Source organism: Anopheles funestus, chromosome 2RL (genome assembly GCF_943734845.2).
Source record: "Anopheles funestus chromosome 2RL, idAnoFuneDA-416_04, whole genome shotgun sequence".
Lineage (NCBI taxonomy): Eukaryota > Metazoa > Arthropoda > Insecta > Diptera > Culicidae > Anopheles > Anopheles funestus.
In genome coordinates this window covers 43,851,463-43,870,871 of record NC_064598.1, presented here as the reverse complement: position 1 = coordinate 43,870,871, position 19,409 = coordinate 43,851,463, and the positions used below count along the sequence as shown (strand labels likewise).

Below are 19,409 nucleotides of genomic sequence, written 5' to 3'. Positions count from 1 at the left end.
TCACAAATAACATCCACTCCGGTTTTGACACTCGTCGCCGGTGTCACACGGGCTTTAGCTTCTGTGGGGATGCGGATTTGCGCTGGTCAGCAGATGCTGATGATCTTCGCCGACTTACCGGCCCTACCAGCCAAAGTCTCCTCGCCCGGTCATATCTGCTGCCGGTGCCCACTCGCATGAACACTAATGATGTTCAGCCGACGTCTGTGGCAATGCAGCTAAAATCTACCCAGCAAAACCGTTCATGTCAGCCCGACTAACCTCAAACCACAAAACACTCGCTGGGTCGAAAAAGTGACTCGTCCGCGGTACAACCGGGAACCGGGATGGTGACGCCACCGGTGTGACATGCGACCTTCGATGTTGTGCGATGGGTATTATCATAATGGTAATAACCATATAAAAATAATTATTTGTCACCCGCGAGAAACTGGGTCCGGCAATGTACGGCATAAAAAAAAAAAACCACTCAGACACTGTGTGCAATACCATAAAATATGAAATTAAGAGAAAATTATATTTTTTTTCTATACAACTTGGTGATGATTTAGAAATATTTACATGCTTTTTGTCTGCAAGACGACATTGGGGAAGATTAATGATTAATTACACAAATCTCGCCATTTTCATAGCTTTTTGACTTAACATACTTTCAAATACGAATGCATCTTTCTTTCTTTTTAATGTACATTATATTAATGTAAATGCTACTTATCGTATCAATATATACAGTGAGCGAAAAAAGTATTCGTCTATCAAAATATTTTACACAAAAATGCGAATTACGCGGTTTTTTTTAAAGAAGTTTTTTTTGCAGGACAATCAATATGTACTTTTTGTTCATTTAGTTCCGGATAATTAGTTCAATGCCAATAATAAGAGCATCAAAACTCAAAAGTTCACTGTTTAAATGCACAAAAAGTATTCGTCTACAAGGTTTTTGGCATATTCTCCCGTGTCTAGGTTCTGTGTGCAACTTTGTCTACATCCAGTCCTCGGGTAGTCGAGTACACCAAAATTGCCCTCAGACAGGATGTATGTTTGACTCACTTTTCTTGTATACCATGGTTCATATATTCTTCATAAGAACTAAGCCATTTCTGACAGCAAAGTCCAGCATCATCGAAAGAATGTCAAATGTGTACATATTGGGAATCTGTGAGGCCGATTTGAGCTGTTTGATGGACTTTTACAGACGCCAAATTTCCAAATTTTTACACGAATAAATGAAGGAATAATGGATTGTAAGGTGACAAATGTTTTTTCTTCATCTTCCCAATTCACTAATCAACTTAAACGTCTTAATTGTTTATTAAACGTCTTAACGTCTTAAATCCTAATTAAACGTCTTAACGTTTTACATGATTTCCTGGTAAAATAAACTGTTGATTCTGCTTCGATTTGAGTTTCACCCTGATAAAGTGACAGCGATATTGCTCGGTCTGTTCAAATATCTTGCAATCTCCCAAGATGATTTGCATCGAATACGCGGATGTACGGCATTTTTTTTGCATCATTGCGATGAATTTATTGTCGACTTTATCTGCAGACGAAATATTAAAAATGCGGTATTATCTCAACATTTGTGTATTATAGCAAATACAAAAAAAAATATTTAGTTAGACGAATACTTTCTGCTTTCACTGTACTTTTCAAAGCTTTCCATGGCTGCGAGCCCTGTCTGATACTGCTTTCTTTCGTTCTCTCTACAATGGGTTTTTTTCTCCTTCTTTTTTTGCTTTCATTCAAAAATAGTCAAACCATATAGAGGCATGTCAAAAAGCTTCATAAACTCCATAACACTCCATCAATTTGACTGCAGTTGTATCCGCAAACCGGCAACATATGCCGCAGCTGGTTGATTGGTTAACAATGGTGACGCGTGATCGTTCAACTGCGCGTAAATGTTGTCGTTTTATAATCACCCAATGAAACACTCAATGCTACGTACCACCGGACATACACATTCGCAATGGTTTTGATGCAATTGCAACAATAGTCTCTGCGTCTAAAAATAAAGAACAATATAAGCACATTCTTTCCACCATGTACATACAGTGTGGCGAGTAAAGCTATAATATACATCAATTGAAATTCCTCTCATTTTATGACACTTTTTTTATTTTTTTCATGATATCACCGAACATTGCAACATGCAGTGAGAAAGCTTTTTTTTTGTATTGAATGCAAAAATAAATTTGTTAAACCAAATTACTCACAATCATGTACCGTACTAATAGCATGACAGCATTGCCATAAAAAACACCCGAACAAAGCGCAATTGATTTGTATCTATTCACAAGGCTGGCCTAGTTGAATTTATTTCGGCTGCCCCTTTTTTCCCTTCGCAGTCGCAATATCGGAATGGAGGCGAGTGTGATGAAAAATAAATTCCAAGCTCAGGCTCTTTATATATATGCTTGTGTGTGTTTCAATCAATCCGTGGTGAAAATAATTCAAGCTATTATAATTAAATAAAAATGGCTTCCATTATGTTTGCACCGCCACGTACATCACAACAAAGCGCCAACATCTCATTAGATCGTACGTGTTCGAAGAACGTCATTATTCGATTATAGAATGCGGAACATCAAAGAACTCGAATGAATCGATGGCGCCCTTTTTTTTGTTCCTTTTTTAAAATAGTTTGCCTGTATTTTTTCTGTGTTGCTTAAAATGTATTGAAGAGCTTTATGCTTTGAAGAGAATTATGGATCATCAATTAAAAATAATAATGCGTTGTTAATTGCATCGGATTAAGGATCATTGTACAGCAAACTAACTCCGTGGGCTTTATAAGTATTTGTCTTTTTCGATCAATAATTTTATCGTTTTTTTTTGTACCATACCTATACATTTTATTTGTTTTTAAAATATCACAAATTAACACATTCACACTCCGAGATCTAACTCCAACCCTAACAAAAAAAAGGCGAAACAACCTTTATACAGATTATGTGATCAGCTTGAATCGAATTGACAATTTTCACCCCAAAATCATCCTCAACAACCTTTCCAGCTGTGGTGCTGGAGATTTCCGTCCCACAAAAGCACCCAACACCCAGACAGTAGCTTTTTAATGATGTGCCATCCAACCTAGACTAAAGCCCTTGACAACACGGCAAAGCCTAGGCTGTTTTCGAAAAGCACATTCTGACAGCTCGGAAAAACCATTCTCGGCGCCCCATTCTCGTTACGAGCTCGTTCGGAAACAAATTCCAAACCAATCAAAACTACTATTTCGGGATTTCGGTGGATGTGATTTCTGTTTATGGTGCGATATTCCCCTTCCTCGCCGCCCGAAAAGTGGTGAACCAATGTCCCCGAAGGGTATTCCGATTATAACGTAGCTCGAAAGGAACTCGATTGGATATAGTAGCTTTTCCTACCGAAGCCGAGTTTTCCGTCACAGTTTCATCGAGTTTTGCTTGTTTTCAAATAGATATATCCGTCCAATCGAATCCGAAGAAAAAAAAACAGAAACGGAACGTTTCAATACAGCATCACATTCTATCTACAAGTGACCCCCCGTTTTTTCGCTCCAGTCAAAACTTACTCCTTATACATTCGTCTGCCTTCCTTTCTTTCCAGATTTAGTCCAACACGTACGCCGTCACCCTGGGACGGTATACGGATAGCGGATAAGTTTAGTCCGGTCTGTCCCCAGCGACTGCCGAATGTAAATAACGAAACAGCAGCTTTAGATAAGATGCCAAAAGGACGACTGGAGTACTTGAAACGTTTGCTACCTTTTTTACAGAACCAATCGGAGGACTGTTTGTATTTGAATGTATTCGCTCCAGTTCATGGTAAGTAGTAGGTGGTCTGCAGTCTGCTGCAAACGTAATGTCACACACGCTCGGCAACATGGCAACTTACCCACAACTCACCTTCCACTCTTTTACAGCCACTCAAAGTGACAAGAAACTGCCTGTTATAGTATTTTTACACGGAGAATCGTTCGAGTGGAACAGTGGCAACCCGTACGATGGAACCGTGCTAGCCAGTTACAGTGATTTAGTCGTAGTTACGTTAAACTATCGGTTAGGTATATTGGGTAAGTTTCACTTCACACACACACGGCGTGCCAATAGTTTTAGAGAGTCTTCAAACGTTCCACCACCACTACCTACAGCTACAACCATTAGTAAACCACTCCGAGCAAATGTATCCGTTCATCAATCATGCAGATGAATGATGAATAACTCCGCTGGCTAAGTTTTTATGCTGCCTTTTTTTACCCACATTTCGCCTATGCAGGGCAGTGTTGAAAAGATGATGCAAGAAGAATATCCTCTCACCATCCCAAAAACGATAATACAATCCATTCCCAAACCACTTCTCATTTCGATGCTGAAGGTCGGGAAATATACGTTATGCGCATGGTATTGATAAACATCAAAAGGAATGAGGTTTTGCGTGTTGCAGTTTTCCACCCATCATCGGGAAGCTTTCATTAACTTAATCGATTATTCATTTCTTATTCGTTCGACTTTACTGATTTACTGGGTTTGTATCTATTTTTGCTTTTTCTTGCCACTCATTGCTGTGAGGCATAATTTTCTGCTAATGGATGGTTATGGATTTTTCCGACTTGAAAGCAAGATGATTATGCTGATATGAAAATATTTGCCTTCAAAAAAAAAGGACGAAAATTCTTCACCACACTTATGCCACCACCTACCAAACCTACAAAACTCGATCGTATACTCCGCAGGTTTTCTAAATGCCAATCCCAGTCCACAGCTGCGGGCACGCGTCGCTAACTACGGCCTGATGGATCAGATGGCCGCCCTGCACTGGGTGCAACAGAACATTGCCAAGTTCGGTGGTGATCCGGCAACGGTAACATTAGCCGGCCATGGGAGTGGTGCCGCCTGCATTAACTTTCTCATGACCTCCCCAACGATGGTGCCGGGACTGTTTCACCGTGCGATCCTGCTGTCCGGTTCGGCCTACTCATCCTGGGCCCTGGTAGAGGATCCCGTCGTGTACGCGCTCAAGCTTGCCAAGGAAGTGAACTGCTCCATCCCGGAAGATCTGATCAAAAACCATGAACAGATCGTCGACTGTCTGCGGGATGTGCCGCTGGAGGAGTTGTTCGGGGCTGACATTCAACCGCCGAGCTTTCTGAGTGCGTTCGGACCATCGGTGGACGGTGTGGTGATAAGACCCGGACGCTCCAATCAGGACATTGACGAGCTGCCGGTACGTGGCACGTCGAAACGGTCGCAAGGTGCGGCCGGACGGTACGATCTACTGTTCGGTGTCGTTACCGGGGAAGCACTGTGGCGTTTTAGTGCGGCCGACATACAGAGCGGGTTCGAGGGTGATCGGCGTGACAAGATACTGCGTACGTATGTGCGCAACGCATACACCTACCATCTGAGCGAGATCTTCTACACGGTGGTGAACGAGTACACGGACTGGGAGCGTACGGTGCAGCATCCGATCAATATGCGTGATGCGGCCGTATCGGCCCTATCCGATGCCCAGTTCGTGGCACCGCTCGTACACACCGGGGATATGTTGGCACCACCACCACCACTGCCCGGCCAGGAACCGTCCGGACCGAAATGTTTCTTCTACGTGTTCGACTACCAGACGAAGGACGGTGATTATCCACAGCGCATGGGTACGGTACACGGGGAAGACTTGCCGTACGTGTTCGGTGCACCGCTCGTCGATGGATTTAATCATTTCCCGCGAAACTACACCAAGTCCGAGGTGGCACTGTCCGAAGCGATCATGGTGTACTGGGCTAATTTTGCACGAACCGGGTAAGTTGTGAAAGGGGCTTCAACAAGCCGCTAACAATGGAACTATCATAATTCCCTTTAAATACCATGTAATACTCCTTCATAATTAAACTTTCAATATCACACACACACAAAACATAGTGCTATAAAATTTGGAGAGCGAATGTTTTACACGACTAAAAGCATTCTTTCCAATAAGAGCACCTGCGATGCAATCGATTCCATCGCATCACAGACGAGTGAAATCAATTCAATTTGTTGAAATAATTTACCCTAATGAATACCCACCTCTTTGATAATATTCTGCCGTGGAAAGGTAGGATATCCTATCACCTCCGGTTTGGGCAATCCTCATCAGTACCGTTCGTCTGTAGCATTTTCGCGGGGAGTAATTCCCCTTTTTCAAGTGTAAAAATTCGTAGAATCGTCGTAATATCTCTATTTCCCTCTATCCATCGTGTCGTACCAATCACATTAACGGGTTCATTTGGCAGAAGGTTCCCACCGTTTCCAGTCCGCATTCGAAAATTAGCTCAATTAACATCATTAAATCTTTTCTCCCTTCCAATTTCGCAAACATAATCCAGCAACCCTAACGAGCACCATCGGCAGGACTCGGTACTGGCAGCGTCCCGCGAACGCAATCGCTTCCGCAGCATCAACTGGGAGGAGTACGATCCGGTGCATCAGAAATATCTCGAAATTGGTAATGCCATCAAACCCCCCGCTTTTTTGTCCCTGATAAACCGGCGAGCGTCTGCGCCGGCATTTCCGATTAACGGCATGTTTCCTATACGTATTTCCCTTTCTCTCTCGCATCCCTTTTGCTTCTCCAAAAGGTATGAAACCACGGATGAAGAACCACTTCCGAGCGCATCAGCTTTCGATCTGGTTGCGGCTAATACCGGAGCTGCACAAAGCCGGCATGGAGGACGTGATAGCGAGGCACAATCTCTTCAAAAACCACGACGACATGGACCTGTACGAAGGACTCGTCAAACCGGACTCGTTCGCCGGTCGGCTCAACTACCTGGAGGACAATCTCAAGCGGCGAGGTATGCTTACGGGCGGTGAACTAGGGCACGCACTGCACGCCAACGGTAGGTTTTGCAATGTTTCGCACGCTTTTACAACAAACATTGTAGTGTTTTATCCATCCGGTTTTCCCCCTTTGAGGGTGGGAAAGGACGGGTTGAGGGAAGCGCGGGACACGTGGGACGTATGTGCGGGAGAGTCAATATGTGTTAGTATGTCAGGAACGTTTTGCTGACCACATAACACAGTGAGTGGATGAAATTGTGCGTAGGCCGTACAGGCGAATACCGCTTACCGATGGTACGCTAGAGAAGGTTTGCGTGTAATTTATTTGAAAATGTTGAACATATCCTATGTCAAACACGTTCGCCGTGTTTCTATCTGCTTCTTGGTAAACGCTCTATACGGCGTGTTATCTCTGTTTAATTCCTCCGTTTGTTTAAATGTGTTTCTATAGAATTCATAGTATCGGAAATTTATTTTTCATTTATTGTACAAATTACTATGTTGAAGAATTTTCCACTTGACTGAAATATAAAAATAATTCCTAGAATACACAAAGCTATTAATGAGCAACTATTCTACATTTTGTTGTAATTAAATAATGTTACCAAAACTTAAGTAAAATTATTTTTTTTTGTTTTTTTTTTATTTTATACTATATTTTAAATTTTCCGACTAACCTGGTCAATAATTCTTATTATTCTCAATCTCAAAAAACCAAATTTTTTCATTTGATCTATTTGTTACTTAAATATAGGCCAATTATATGATGTTATAGTTGATCTTTTTTCAATGTATTTCAATCAATATTAAATTAATTTATTGCGGAATTGTAATTATATAATTATACAAATTATATAACGTAAACTTGTTTAGTATTAATGGAGAATACTTTGCCAAGAAGGTGCGATAAGTAGTAAAAAGAAATTAAAGAACTATTCAAGAACCACGGAGAAATAATGGTCTGGAGAAAAAATCCATCCAAAAAATCAATAATTGCAATTCGTTCAATCGCCCTGAAGCTTAAGATATAACATAAAACGTTGGAGTTGGATTTGAAGTTGAATGGATCGAATTTTCCTGTGCAAAGTATTTTCCAAACGGTGATCAAAGCACGGTTATGTACCTCACACCAGAACTAACGACCAGGAAGGTTCTGTATTGGTATTTTGGTAGGAACTGGAAGATTTATTATAAGTAGCTCCCGTAATGTCATACACTAAAACTCAGATCTCTAGAGGACCATTTGAACTAAAAGCAATTGATTAGAACCAGCCAATACTATTCAAAAGATGAAAAGAAGGAACGCCGGTTCCGAAGCAGAATCGCTTTCTCGCTTTGGCAGGATTAATTATTAGTTAGGCAGAGCGAGAAAGCATGTTGTATTGACTAGTTGGGCCCATGAAGCTTTTGGTTGGAGTCCGGCTTCGGAGCTGTTGGTTCGGAGTCGGTCCCAGAGTCGGTTCCGGCTTCCAAAACTTTCTGGAACCGGCCGGATTGCGGCTGTGGAGCCGTTTTTCCCATCACTAGGCGTTATGTTCCACAAATTCAACGTCAAGTCTCACAGGTCTAATGTGACTCTAACCATATACTCCGGAACTGTTTTCTCGAAGAACTGTTCCGGAAAATTTTTCTCGAATAGCAACATTTCCTAAGGGATGATAAAGAACAATGCAGAAATGGTTTTGAGAATTAATTACTGCAATTATTTGCTGAAAAGTGCCAAGTCTTCTACGAGAGAGAGATATTAGGAAACAGCTTTTCAAATGCCAAAATTTATACAAAAAAACATTGGATGATTTCACCCAAATCGGATAACTCGAGACTTGTTAAACAAAATCACGAAGTTCTTATTCTTCGAACTTCGGACGAGAAATTCGAAAAATAAGAAATAATTACTTGCTTAGTTACTACGCTAAGTTACAGCTAAGCTTCAATACCTTCAATTACCACCAAATCTGATTGTTATCGTTTACTACATTTTCCAGTAAATTAATCAATATCCTTAAATATTTTTATTTTGGCTCCGGCCATTTACTTCTCACAGTCGTCATGACCACGGCGGAACCAGTCCTACTAACGACCTGCATGCCAGTCGGTAACTACAGTGCGCTGGTACCCACTGCTACCATACTGAACGCTACCACGGACACACTAGCCGGATTGGAAGCGGCCGGTTATGCGGCATACTCAACAGCGCTCAGCGTTACCATCGCGATCGGCTGCAGTTTGCTCATCCTGAACGTCCTCATCTTTGCCGGCGTCTATTACCAGCGCGACAAGACGCGGCTCGAGGTGAAAAGCCTCCAGAAGCAGTACCAGCAGCGGGGCGGTGGACTTCATCAGCAGGGTCCGTTCGATCCGATCAAGCACGCGCACTACCATCTGGGCCATTCGCAGTCGGCGAACGTGATCGTGGACGTGGAGAACCACGATACCGGTGCGCTCATCCTAGCGGGCGACGTAAAGTCGCCACATATCTGTACGAACGCGATGCAAATCAGCGTCATGAAGAGTGGTTCCCCCGGTGGTGTTGGCCACGGTATGGACGGTCGTGGAAATGGTGGTAATGTGGGAAGTGGTGGTGGTGGCGGTGGTGGTGGTGTCGTTGGTAGTGGTGGTGGTGGTGGCGATACCACAAGCTGTAATGTACCGGCCCCGAACGTGACGAAGATGCCGCTGCAACAGAACAACACCTCCTACGGTACGACGAAGCTTCCACCGCGAAGCGAACACATCGCGATCCCGATTAAAAATTCCACCTTTATCGGTACGGGCGCTGGTACGGGTGGTGGTACATTTGTCAGCGGCATGATGACACTTCCGAAGCCCAGCACACAGCAACAGCAGCAGCAACATCAACAGCAACATCAACAGCAACAGCAGCAGCAACACCAGCAAGTACACATCCCGATGAGCTACAACCGGAACGAATGTATGACGCTGCCGCGGAACATTGGCGGTACCGGACTGAGTGCAAATTCCGCCGGACCGAATGCAGGTAAACCGAGACTAGATTTCATGACCACACCGATATGAAAAAAAACGGACCACTACCACTACTACCGCCACTAAACACCATGACTGTATCTCACCTTTTGCACACAAATCATGACCACGAAGAGCACGCTTATCAATCAGAACGCCGAAAGAAGCTTCCACGTGTCCAGCCAGCTATTCCGGGGTTTTGTTTTCTTTAAGCTTCTTCTCTCGCCCACTTTCGGTAGAATTGTGCATAAGTATCTCAGAATTGTCTGAGCCCACTTCCACCCGATAATTCTGCTCTATTAGACAGACAGGTTATTCCCTCTGCCCATCGGTACCTCAATCCACCCTGGCGACTCATTATTTCATTGTCCAATACGTAAGAACACTAGCTTTAGTGTTCCTTTTTGCTTGTTCCCAATTAGGGACACGTTCCGGAAGGGGCCGAACACACATTAGGACGATTATGATTCTTACTCGATAGCAAAAGACCGAACACGATCTAAGCACCATTTCTCCGGATCCCGATCCGGGCCGGGTACGACAAAGCGAAACGTTCGTTCTGTTCGCTGTCTGTATGTGTTTTCCTTCGCTGTCTGCCGGTGTCCGTCTTTACTTGCTTGCTCGCAAAAAGGACGCCCCCATTGTTCCATTCGTTATGCTTTCTCATTATCCGTTATCTGATTGATTGTTAGTGAGGATGACCTGGTGCTTACACGTCTAGTGAAAAGGTGCAAGACAAGATTCGCGTTTCGCGCCCAATTCCACTCCTCGTCTTGCTATTTGGTTCCTCACCAATCAAGCACCAACATTGGAGCAAACACGTGCAATTCGATTGTAGAGTAAAAAAAGGCAAGAAAAAGGTTCGTTATGTTGTGCACAATTTGTTCGTTGTTTTCGTTACGTTTGCGTTTGTGTTTGTAGCCCACACACACATACGGACACGGGTGTTTCGAGATGTTAAGATGTGTAGTATGTGGGATAGTTTAAACGAGCATACCGGCAGTGGAACGAAACTAGGAGATAAGGAACGAAGATGTGTTAAAGTAAACGATCTGCACTGTAAAACTAAAAGTCGAATAAAAAACAAAAGAACAAAACGTGTTACAAAAGCTAAGGAAACCGTGTACCTATACGGGAAGGAAAAAAACATATATCAGTAAATAAACACGAAGACAAAACGTTTCAATCTTACACGCTTTTTTGCGAGTTTTTTGCTCGTTCCGAAATGACACGGCAGGATGGCCTCACGGTACTTTAATTTTGTATTTTTTTTTTTAACTCGATAGATATTTTTAGGATAGAATTATTTTTCTCTTTATTATTTAATTTTTTTTAATTTAGCAAATTTGACAATTATAAACCAAAAAAATCCAACCTCTCTTTCTGATTAAACAATAACTTTCCACCAAACAATGGAAAGCCATTTTTATTGCATTCCTCCAGCAATGTACATTTTTGTATGTAAGTTTTTTTTGGTTAATATTAATGAAGCGCATGTTTTCCTTCAGGGTGGAAATGATTTATTGAATAAGCAAACGCAAACGAAAAACCACACACACATTATTGAGCCCGTTGAAATTCAATGAGATCAGCTACTTTAATCTTGATTGATTGTTGGCCCACAAGCGGTACCATTATCGTACACCATGTTCATATTTTTCCCCCACACCATTTCCCGCCCATTTATGGTAGCGTAAAGTACGTCCATCATGTTCATCTTTCTGGTCAATAAGTCGAGACCGGTTCGGTTACCATAATCCCATTCCGGCTCCTGGGGCAATGACGAAACAACAACAATAATAACAGCGTCCCAGGCATTAACCCACAATCCCCACACAAAACACAATGGCCGAGACCACTTTGCAAGCATTGCGCTTATTTTCCAACGTTACAACGTAACACATTGCTTCCCTTTCGGGTAGTGTCGAACTATTTATTAACAATTCTTCAAACCTCAAACAACAGCGTCTCGCCCGCTACACATCGCTGCGGGAAGTCGTTCATTGCACGGTAATATCTTTTCAAAAAGGCAGCACCCACCATTCACCGACTGTGCGCACTACAAGCGTATTAAAACGGCAGCAGTACTGGTGAATGCTTTTAGTGGGACAACCGTGTTAAACAATCTACCCCGAACGCCGGAATCAAATTAAACACCGCTTAACACGCAGGGCGCGTGTGTACAATTGTCGCTTGCAGGAGTGTCATGATATGTGCCGCTTGTTACCATTGTGCTTTTTCCGCTTTTTTTTCTCTCTCTCTCTCTCTCTCTCTCTCAGACGACTTACAGCAACTGTGCGCTACTTACAGTGAGAAAGCCTCCCAAGGAGGGAGTCACTAGGACGGTGGTGGGCGCCATTCGTTAAGACGATTATTTTGTATCAATTATACGCAATAATATATACATTTGGCTCGAGGCGTACGGTTGTCACCCCGTCATACCGTACAGCAAATGTTTTGCATTCTTGGCCTGGCTTGTGAAAGAAAACATTCCTCCGCACAAGGGATTACACGGCCCCCTTACGGTACGGGTGTGCCTTTACACATTCAAATCACTATTTCACTATAATCGGAGCGTGAGTTGCACACAATGCCACTGAGCGTACTATTGACTAACAGTACACGCATACGTCCGCATATACACGCCAGTCGGGAACACATCCCACAAACAGCTGAACGAGAAAACCATTTGGGGTGGCCGGGGTGGATAAAGCGTGGAAATGAAGGGCAGGAAATCCTTAAACGATGCCGCTTCCGCTTCCGGCAGCTTTTCCGGCGACCGCGAAAGATAAAGTGATTAGCGAATGGCTTCGTCGACGCCGGAAGCGTACGAAACTCGTGCAAAAGGCAAATTAAATACATCCTCCCTCCCTCTAACTCTCTCTCTTCATATTTTACCCCTTTTTCTATACCACTCAACCCATGGTACCGATGTCCCATTATCTCACCTCCCATACCGGCCCCATTTTGCCCGCTTTCTGTTACGAAGCGTACTACCACAACATGACAGCAATTTTTAGAAGTGGTTGCTTCTCCCACCCAATATGGGAGACGCGCCCTGCAACCCCTAATGGTGCCTGGTTGGGTAAAAACAAAAACAAAAATAAAACACTTGCTCCGACATCTGTGGCCTTCTTCCCAGTGGGCCAGCACCCATGTGTACTACGGCACTTGGCGGCTAGCTTGTACAGTTTTAAGCACACATAATTTCCTTTTCCGAGCAAAGCGATGCTAACAGGAAGAAATAAAAACAACGAAAAAAAAACGGTACTACAACAACAACAGTACCATCTAAAACATTGGCACACGCGAGCGCCACGTTTGGCAATGTCATATCCTAACCGATCCTCTCTCTCTCTCTCTAGAACGTGCGCCTTCCCGTTCTCCTATCTCATCCCTTGTATATGGAGCCGGATTAAGGGTGGCAAAGCCCACACAAGGCAAGCCGTTTGTCTCGAGGGCTTTTTCTTTCTGGGTGTGGCCGAAACTGGCGTACTGTGTACGATCGCGACGAATGTCGCCCGATGTGTGTGTGTGTTTGGTTTTTTTTTCTTCTCTGCTTTTGCTCTCTTGCGGTGAATTATGACTCCTCGCCGCCATCACCAGCCCAACCTTTTTGCCTATGCTAAACGGTTTGGTGGTATTTTTGTTTTGTTTTGTTTTAAATACTTCAAGTGCGATAAAATCGAGACTCTCGAGGCAATTCGGCAAAGCATACGAATGGTCTGTACCGGTGTGGTAAACTTGTTACCTTTAAACGTGAAGCACTGGCGATGGGCGAAAGTGCGCCTTGAAATGATTGTGCTTATCTTCAAGTTCAACTGTATGTGCTTGTTTGCTTGTTGATGTAGCAAAAATTGGTTGGAGCAACAAAAAAAATAAAACCATATCCCAAACACACAATCAAATTTCTACCTTTCAACGATACCTGACGTGTACTTTGTGTGATTTTTGTTTCGATGCCGAACCAACTCAAGTACACACTCGAGCGTATCTGGGCCGTTGTATCTCTGGGGGAAATGTCATTCCCTACTCGATCGTTTCCTTCATTTCGTCACCCGCAATTCAATGTTTTGCGCAAGAGTGAAAGCTTAATTTATGATTCCGAAACGTTTTTATTGTGTTTTCGATGAACGACAACCACCTAAAGAAATGAATACATTTCTATGAAATTTAATCACTTTGATGCTTACGGCTTGGGAACGTATGCTTTTATTTCAAGCATTTTATGTGTATGCTGTAAGTTTGCCAGAAATAAATACAAAAGAAGTAAATACAACTGAGAAAAATGCTTTAATCAGTTTATCGTTGTACAATTCAGTCTATTTATTATTTAAGGTTTTTTAAATTGTATGCTATATAAGTAATTTCAAACAATGAAGCAATAAGTTCACTCTTCTATTTACAAGAAAAGAAAACAACACAAATTCTTACGTACATCAATGCTATCAAAACTCGTAAACTTTGTTTTACCACATGTTTATATGAAGTACCAGGCGCCTCCATTCATCGTTTTGCCACGTGTTTATATGAAGTACCAGGCGCCTCCATTCATAGTTTTGCCACGTGTTTATATGAAGTATCAGGCGCCTCCATTTATTTCAAACAAATAAAAAGCTGGGCATGTTGACCGTTTTTAGAACCATTTTACCAATGAAAATGATTTTTATTCCCATGAATTGCTATTTTTTTAATTACGTAGTTAGCATAAGTTTTTAATATCTCTTAAAGTATTCCACAGACGTATTGAATAATGCATAAATGTATGCAAAAACTATTTTTTATGCCTTATATTTAAGTTTTGCTTGATAGAAATATTTAAAATAGAATGCTTTTACAAGCAGTAACAATCATTTTCACTGGGATGCATATTTGCAACATAATATCAGGTAGTGTTTAAAGCATTTGCAAATCTCAATGATACACCAACCATTCTATTATGTGAAATACGAAAATTTTCCCTTCATATAATTTTATTACATAGTAAATAACAAGAAAAATGATCTGAGACGTTTTCCACTAATGAAAAAAAAAAACTACGAACTAATTAATTTGCGTCATTAAATTAAAACCATGTATTCATGAGAAGCAAAGAAAAAAAGGAAAGCTTGATCTCATAAACCAAATAACATTCAACGCAAGTAGCGTGCACACGTGCATCCATCCAGGCAATCATTCCAAGGGTCAGTGCGAATGAAAACATGCTGATACATTAATTAATTACTTTATCGCAAAATTGTAAACACACGCACCCGCACGTCAGCATCGGTGATCTTCATCAGTCATTGCACTGGATGCATCAATTAATTGATTCGTTTAATTTGATATTATTTTCTACCTCGACAATCCCGGGATAACTGCTGTGTGCTTAAGCCCACCACTGTAGCACTAACCTGCCCGATATACAGCCACAGTGTACTTCATTATTTTGATTGATTTATTGATAAGCATCCGTCCTGCTCAATTAGCACCGAACATTCCTGTTGCTTTGTATCTATGTAGCTCAGCCCAATGCCCGACCGGATTGTGTTTGTACCAGTTTTGCAAACAGTGCCGGTACAGTTCTAACACACCAAAAACCCACGGGCTTCGTACGTTCGTTTCACCCACGATTGAGTAATCGAATTTGATAATTACCAATTAAAGATTATTAAGTTTCCCCTTATCACGCATTTTGCATGTTGTATCCACTCATCGTTTCCGCAATTGTGCGGATACACACACACAAACACATTTCAACACCTGTTTGGTTGTGTTAGTTTTTATTGTTAACCCAATTTACATCGTTCGGATTAGTTCGAAGCGGCTTGTAAACACAATGGAACATGGTTTATAAATTTGTGTCACCAGCTCGGCTAACGTGTCCGGTTGGAGAGGACGGGAAAGGGAGAGATTGGATGGGAGGATGAGCAGATTATTTTAAAAGGGCGGCCACTACTCCCAACGGGCGGTGGTTTACTTAACCACGTGGAATTTGACGCCTTCTTCACCGGTTTTAATTCGCAGCGTAAACAACCGTAAAAGCGGTCACACGCTAACACGAAACTAATCTGATCTGATCCGACAACAAATACGACACGGCACTCATACCATGCCACAACCATTCGCTTCATCTCACTTTTAAACAACTTTAAACAAACACAACCATACACACAGACCTACATCCGGACAACCGTGGACGGAACAGCAAACGCACCTCCGTTCGGCAAACAGTGGTATGGCAAACTAAAATTTTACATTTCCCATTATTCGATTGCTTTTCTAGATTTGCAGCAAATTAAATTACCACCAAATGGGACCGCCATCGGCATCCACATGCGGGCGTCCCAAACCTGTACGAGCGGCTCGCCGGAAAACCGTCCCCTGCACACACAGCACTCCCAGCAGCAACAAATGGCCGCTTCGGGCCATTCCCATCACCATTCACATCACGGTCAGCACGGGCAGCAGCAGCAGCAACATCAAGATAGTCTAACACAATTAAAATCCCAAAATCTCAAGAACAACGTCTGTCCCCCACAGTTGCCCCATGCCGCGATGAGCGAGATGCGGGTCTGATTGCATACCGATTGCGGTGATTTAGTCTGAGACGATGGTTTGCGGCTTTTCCGCTAGTGACCCGCACTGTTCGAACGATTTTATGCCCTACATAGCCGGATGTGCGCGACAAAATGGCACAGATAAACCCGTTGGTTCGTATGAAACTGGCCACAATCTGGCCGACCGGGGTTTCAATTTTGCATGCTGTTGTACTGAATGCCGCCACTGAAAAGGGATCGATCAAGATGGATCAGCTCACACTGATCTTGACGCGGGTACTAGCTCTTCCAGCATTATCTTTCCAAGGGTTTTTGGTGGTACGGTATGACAAAATGCACAACAAAAAAACTCTCACTCACACGCTTTTGCTCATCATCGATCGCGTTAATGTCCCCTTCTCTCTCCCTTCCTCCCACATGTTTCCCAAAAAAAAACAACCCCAAACGCACTTCGCTAACTCGACATACATGTCACGGAGGCGGGATTAACATAATTCCTTACCCTATCAGTCATCAACCAGTCACCAAAAACCGACCGCTTTGTGGGTGCGTATCGCGTCAATCAATCAGCGTTAAGCTTTATTTTCTTCCTTTAATATGTTGCCACATAAGCTCAATTCCCGTACAGACCGTAGCCACGACTACTTACCCTAATTGATTTTTTTTGTTAACTCTACTATATATTGAGTTATTTTATTTACTTACTCACTTATATGCTTATAAAACAACAACAACAAAAATCAATAACATGGTACACATGCATTAGTTTTACGTTTCTGTGTTTTGTAGGATGGACTGATGGTACACATCGATCAACTATTTACGTTTTAAACTTCCCTCGAAAGCTCTCCAAACTTCGCCACTTAAAACTTGTCACTTTTCGTAAACACCTACACTGTGCGGAAGCTTTTCCGCACATAATTTGACGGAAAGTTTCAAAAGTCTCTCACACACAACACTCTTCAAACGGGATGTCAATTTTCAGTCGAAGAGTGAATGTAAAGACAAACCGTAAGTAGTTGCTTTCTCGCATAACAAATTGATAATTGATTTTGTCAACATTTTACATTTTCCAATGAATTCCTTCGACATGGTTAAAAGAGTTTTACCTATTTTCAAAACTAGCTTGTTTAAGGTTTTATTCTTTTATTTTTTGGCAGTTGAAAACAATTTTTTGTATGAATGACATTAAATTTTTATAATTGAAATTAGTTTAAATTCCTTAAATAAAATTTACTCACTTAAATTTATACAAGTTAAAAGTTTTATTTTATTTACAAAAAAAAATCTAGCAATAAATTGAAACACTTAAGCCAATCAATAGCATAATCAGAGGAAGCTACTAACAATGCAACATCGCAAATAGCAGCTAATTCATTTTCAATCAAATAGTAACACTGAATACATTGATTAAATCAACCAAGCTGAAACAAACACTTGATTCGCCCACACGACACATGGCGCTTATTACATGTACCTTTTGTTTTTTTGTACACCCTTTATAATGTGAAACATTATACAAAACACTATCCCATTTCCTATCCACTTTGTGTAACATTGATATGTAACGCAATACACAAAAAGCCGTTTCCCGATTGTGAGATAAAATGTTTGAGCAAAAAATAAAAAAAAGTCACATGCAATCAAAATCGAATCAGAGAATCACGTCGACCGTGCGTTTGCCACATATGACCAATGGGCAAGAGCAACATTTGCACAACATTTTCAAACCGAGTGTTGGTAAGAGCAAACAGAACAGTAACCACAGACAAACAAAAACCGTTGTACATTGTAATGTGTAGGATAATTCTTCAACTAACTTCATCCCTTGATGCGCACGCAACACGTCAAAAGTAGGGCTTTTGACAACAACAAAAAAAACGCACCGAACAGGATTGATACGACAGTTGTTAATTTACACTATAGTATAGATTAAACAAAAAAAAACAAGGGTAACCATTATACATACCTTCATGGCGTCGACCATTCGGGCACCGTCGTCGCCCATCATCGTTAACACGGCATCGTCACGGTCTGAAACGGTAATGATGGAAAAAAAAAGTTGGGTGAAAAGAATGTTTTATTTCCATCACGATGTACACATCACTAGTGCTGTTCGTTTCACAAAGGTTAGACATGTGTTGCAGCAATGCTGATACGATACGGTAGTAAACGATTTATACCTGTACAAATATGAAGCTTCAAGGAAAGTTAAATATACAACAGGGACCGAAGCTCCTAAACCGACTAGCCCATGAACCCATCACAGCGTTCAATGTTACTTCAAAACTTACACATTAAGCTGGGAAACAAACACTTACATCGGAACACATAATGGCCAGCAAATTTGGACTTGCGACCAAAGTTTGCTGGAGCCAAAATGTTACCAATTCCATACAACGTCATACGAAAACTACCGAGAACTACCGTGAGACATGGGAGCATAAGACTTTTAAAGGCAACACGCATAGATACCCCAGCCCAGTGTTTCCTGTTCGATCCGAGGAGAAGAAAATAAGGGACGGGGCTACAGATAGGATATTTCAAAAACAAAATACGGAAAACGTAAACAAGAAATTTAAGACAAATTCAATGAAACAATGGTTAGCAAACGAAAACGAGAGTACACGGAAGCGCAAAATGTTGCGTGTGTGTTTTTGGCAACAAATTACGAACGTAACTATAGTGAATCAATGTAACACAACAGAATGGCAGAAGGGCAGAAGGTGAGTTGTAAAATATGATGTAAGTAAATATTAATACCCGTACACGATGGGTCAAACCAAACCAGATTCGAATAAACTATGTAAACGAATATTAATTAATCGACTTTTTGGCTTTTACGCACCAAAAGTGTAGCAAAGAAAAGTTTCAAAACAAGATGGTAAGTAAATTAAAAAAACAATAACTGATTCATTAGAAAAATGGACCGAACAAAGTAATTTTATTTACAAATTCGTAACCATCCAAAGATGAACGTAAAGACGTGTTCGTATCAGATCTTCCAATTGATCTACAGTAATATGATCTTTAGATTTAGAGTAAACTTATCCATCTACTGCATTGGAGATTGAAGAACTACATG

General features: G+C 41.7%; 1 protein-coding gene across 6 annotated transcripts in view; it reads left to right on the top strand.

Annotated features, from left to right (window-relative positions):
- LOC125760550 (neuroligin-3) overlaps nt 1-19,145 on the top strand; it is an 83,649-nt gene extending 64,504 nt beyond the window's left edge. For 5 of the 6 annotated variants that reach the window (XM_049420784.1, XM_049420785.1, XM_049420787.1 and 2 more), the window contains 7 exons: nt 3,592-3,809; nt 3,908-4,057; nt 4,718-5,780; nt 6,347-6,465; nt 6,599-6,859; nt 8,845-9,798; nt 16,051-19,145. In XM_049420784.1, coding sequence (XP_049276741.1) covers nt 3,592-3,809; nt 3,908-4,057; nt 4,718-5,780; nt 6,347-6,465; nt 6,599-6,859; nt 8,845-9,798; nt 16,051-16,343 — 3,058 coding nt within the window. In that variant the 3' untranslated portion in view covers nt 16,344-19,145. The remainder of the gene's footprint in view (nt 1-3,591; nt 3,810-3,907; nt 4,058-4,717; nt 5,781-6,346; nt 6,466-6,598; nt 6,860-8,844; nt 9,799-16,050) is intronic. The other variant, XM_049420789.1, reaches the window with a different exon arrangement.
- Nucleotides 19,146-19,409: the final 264 nt, after the last annotated feature.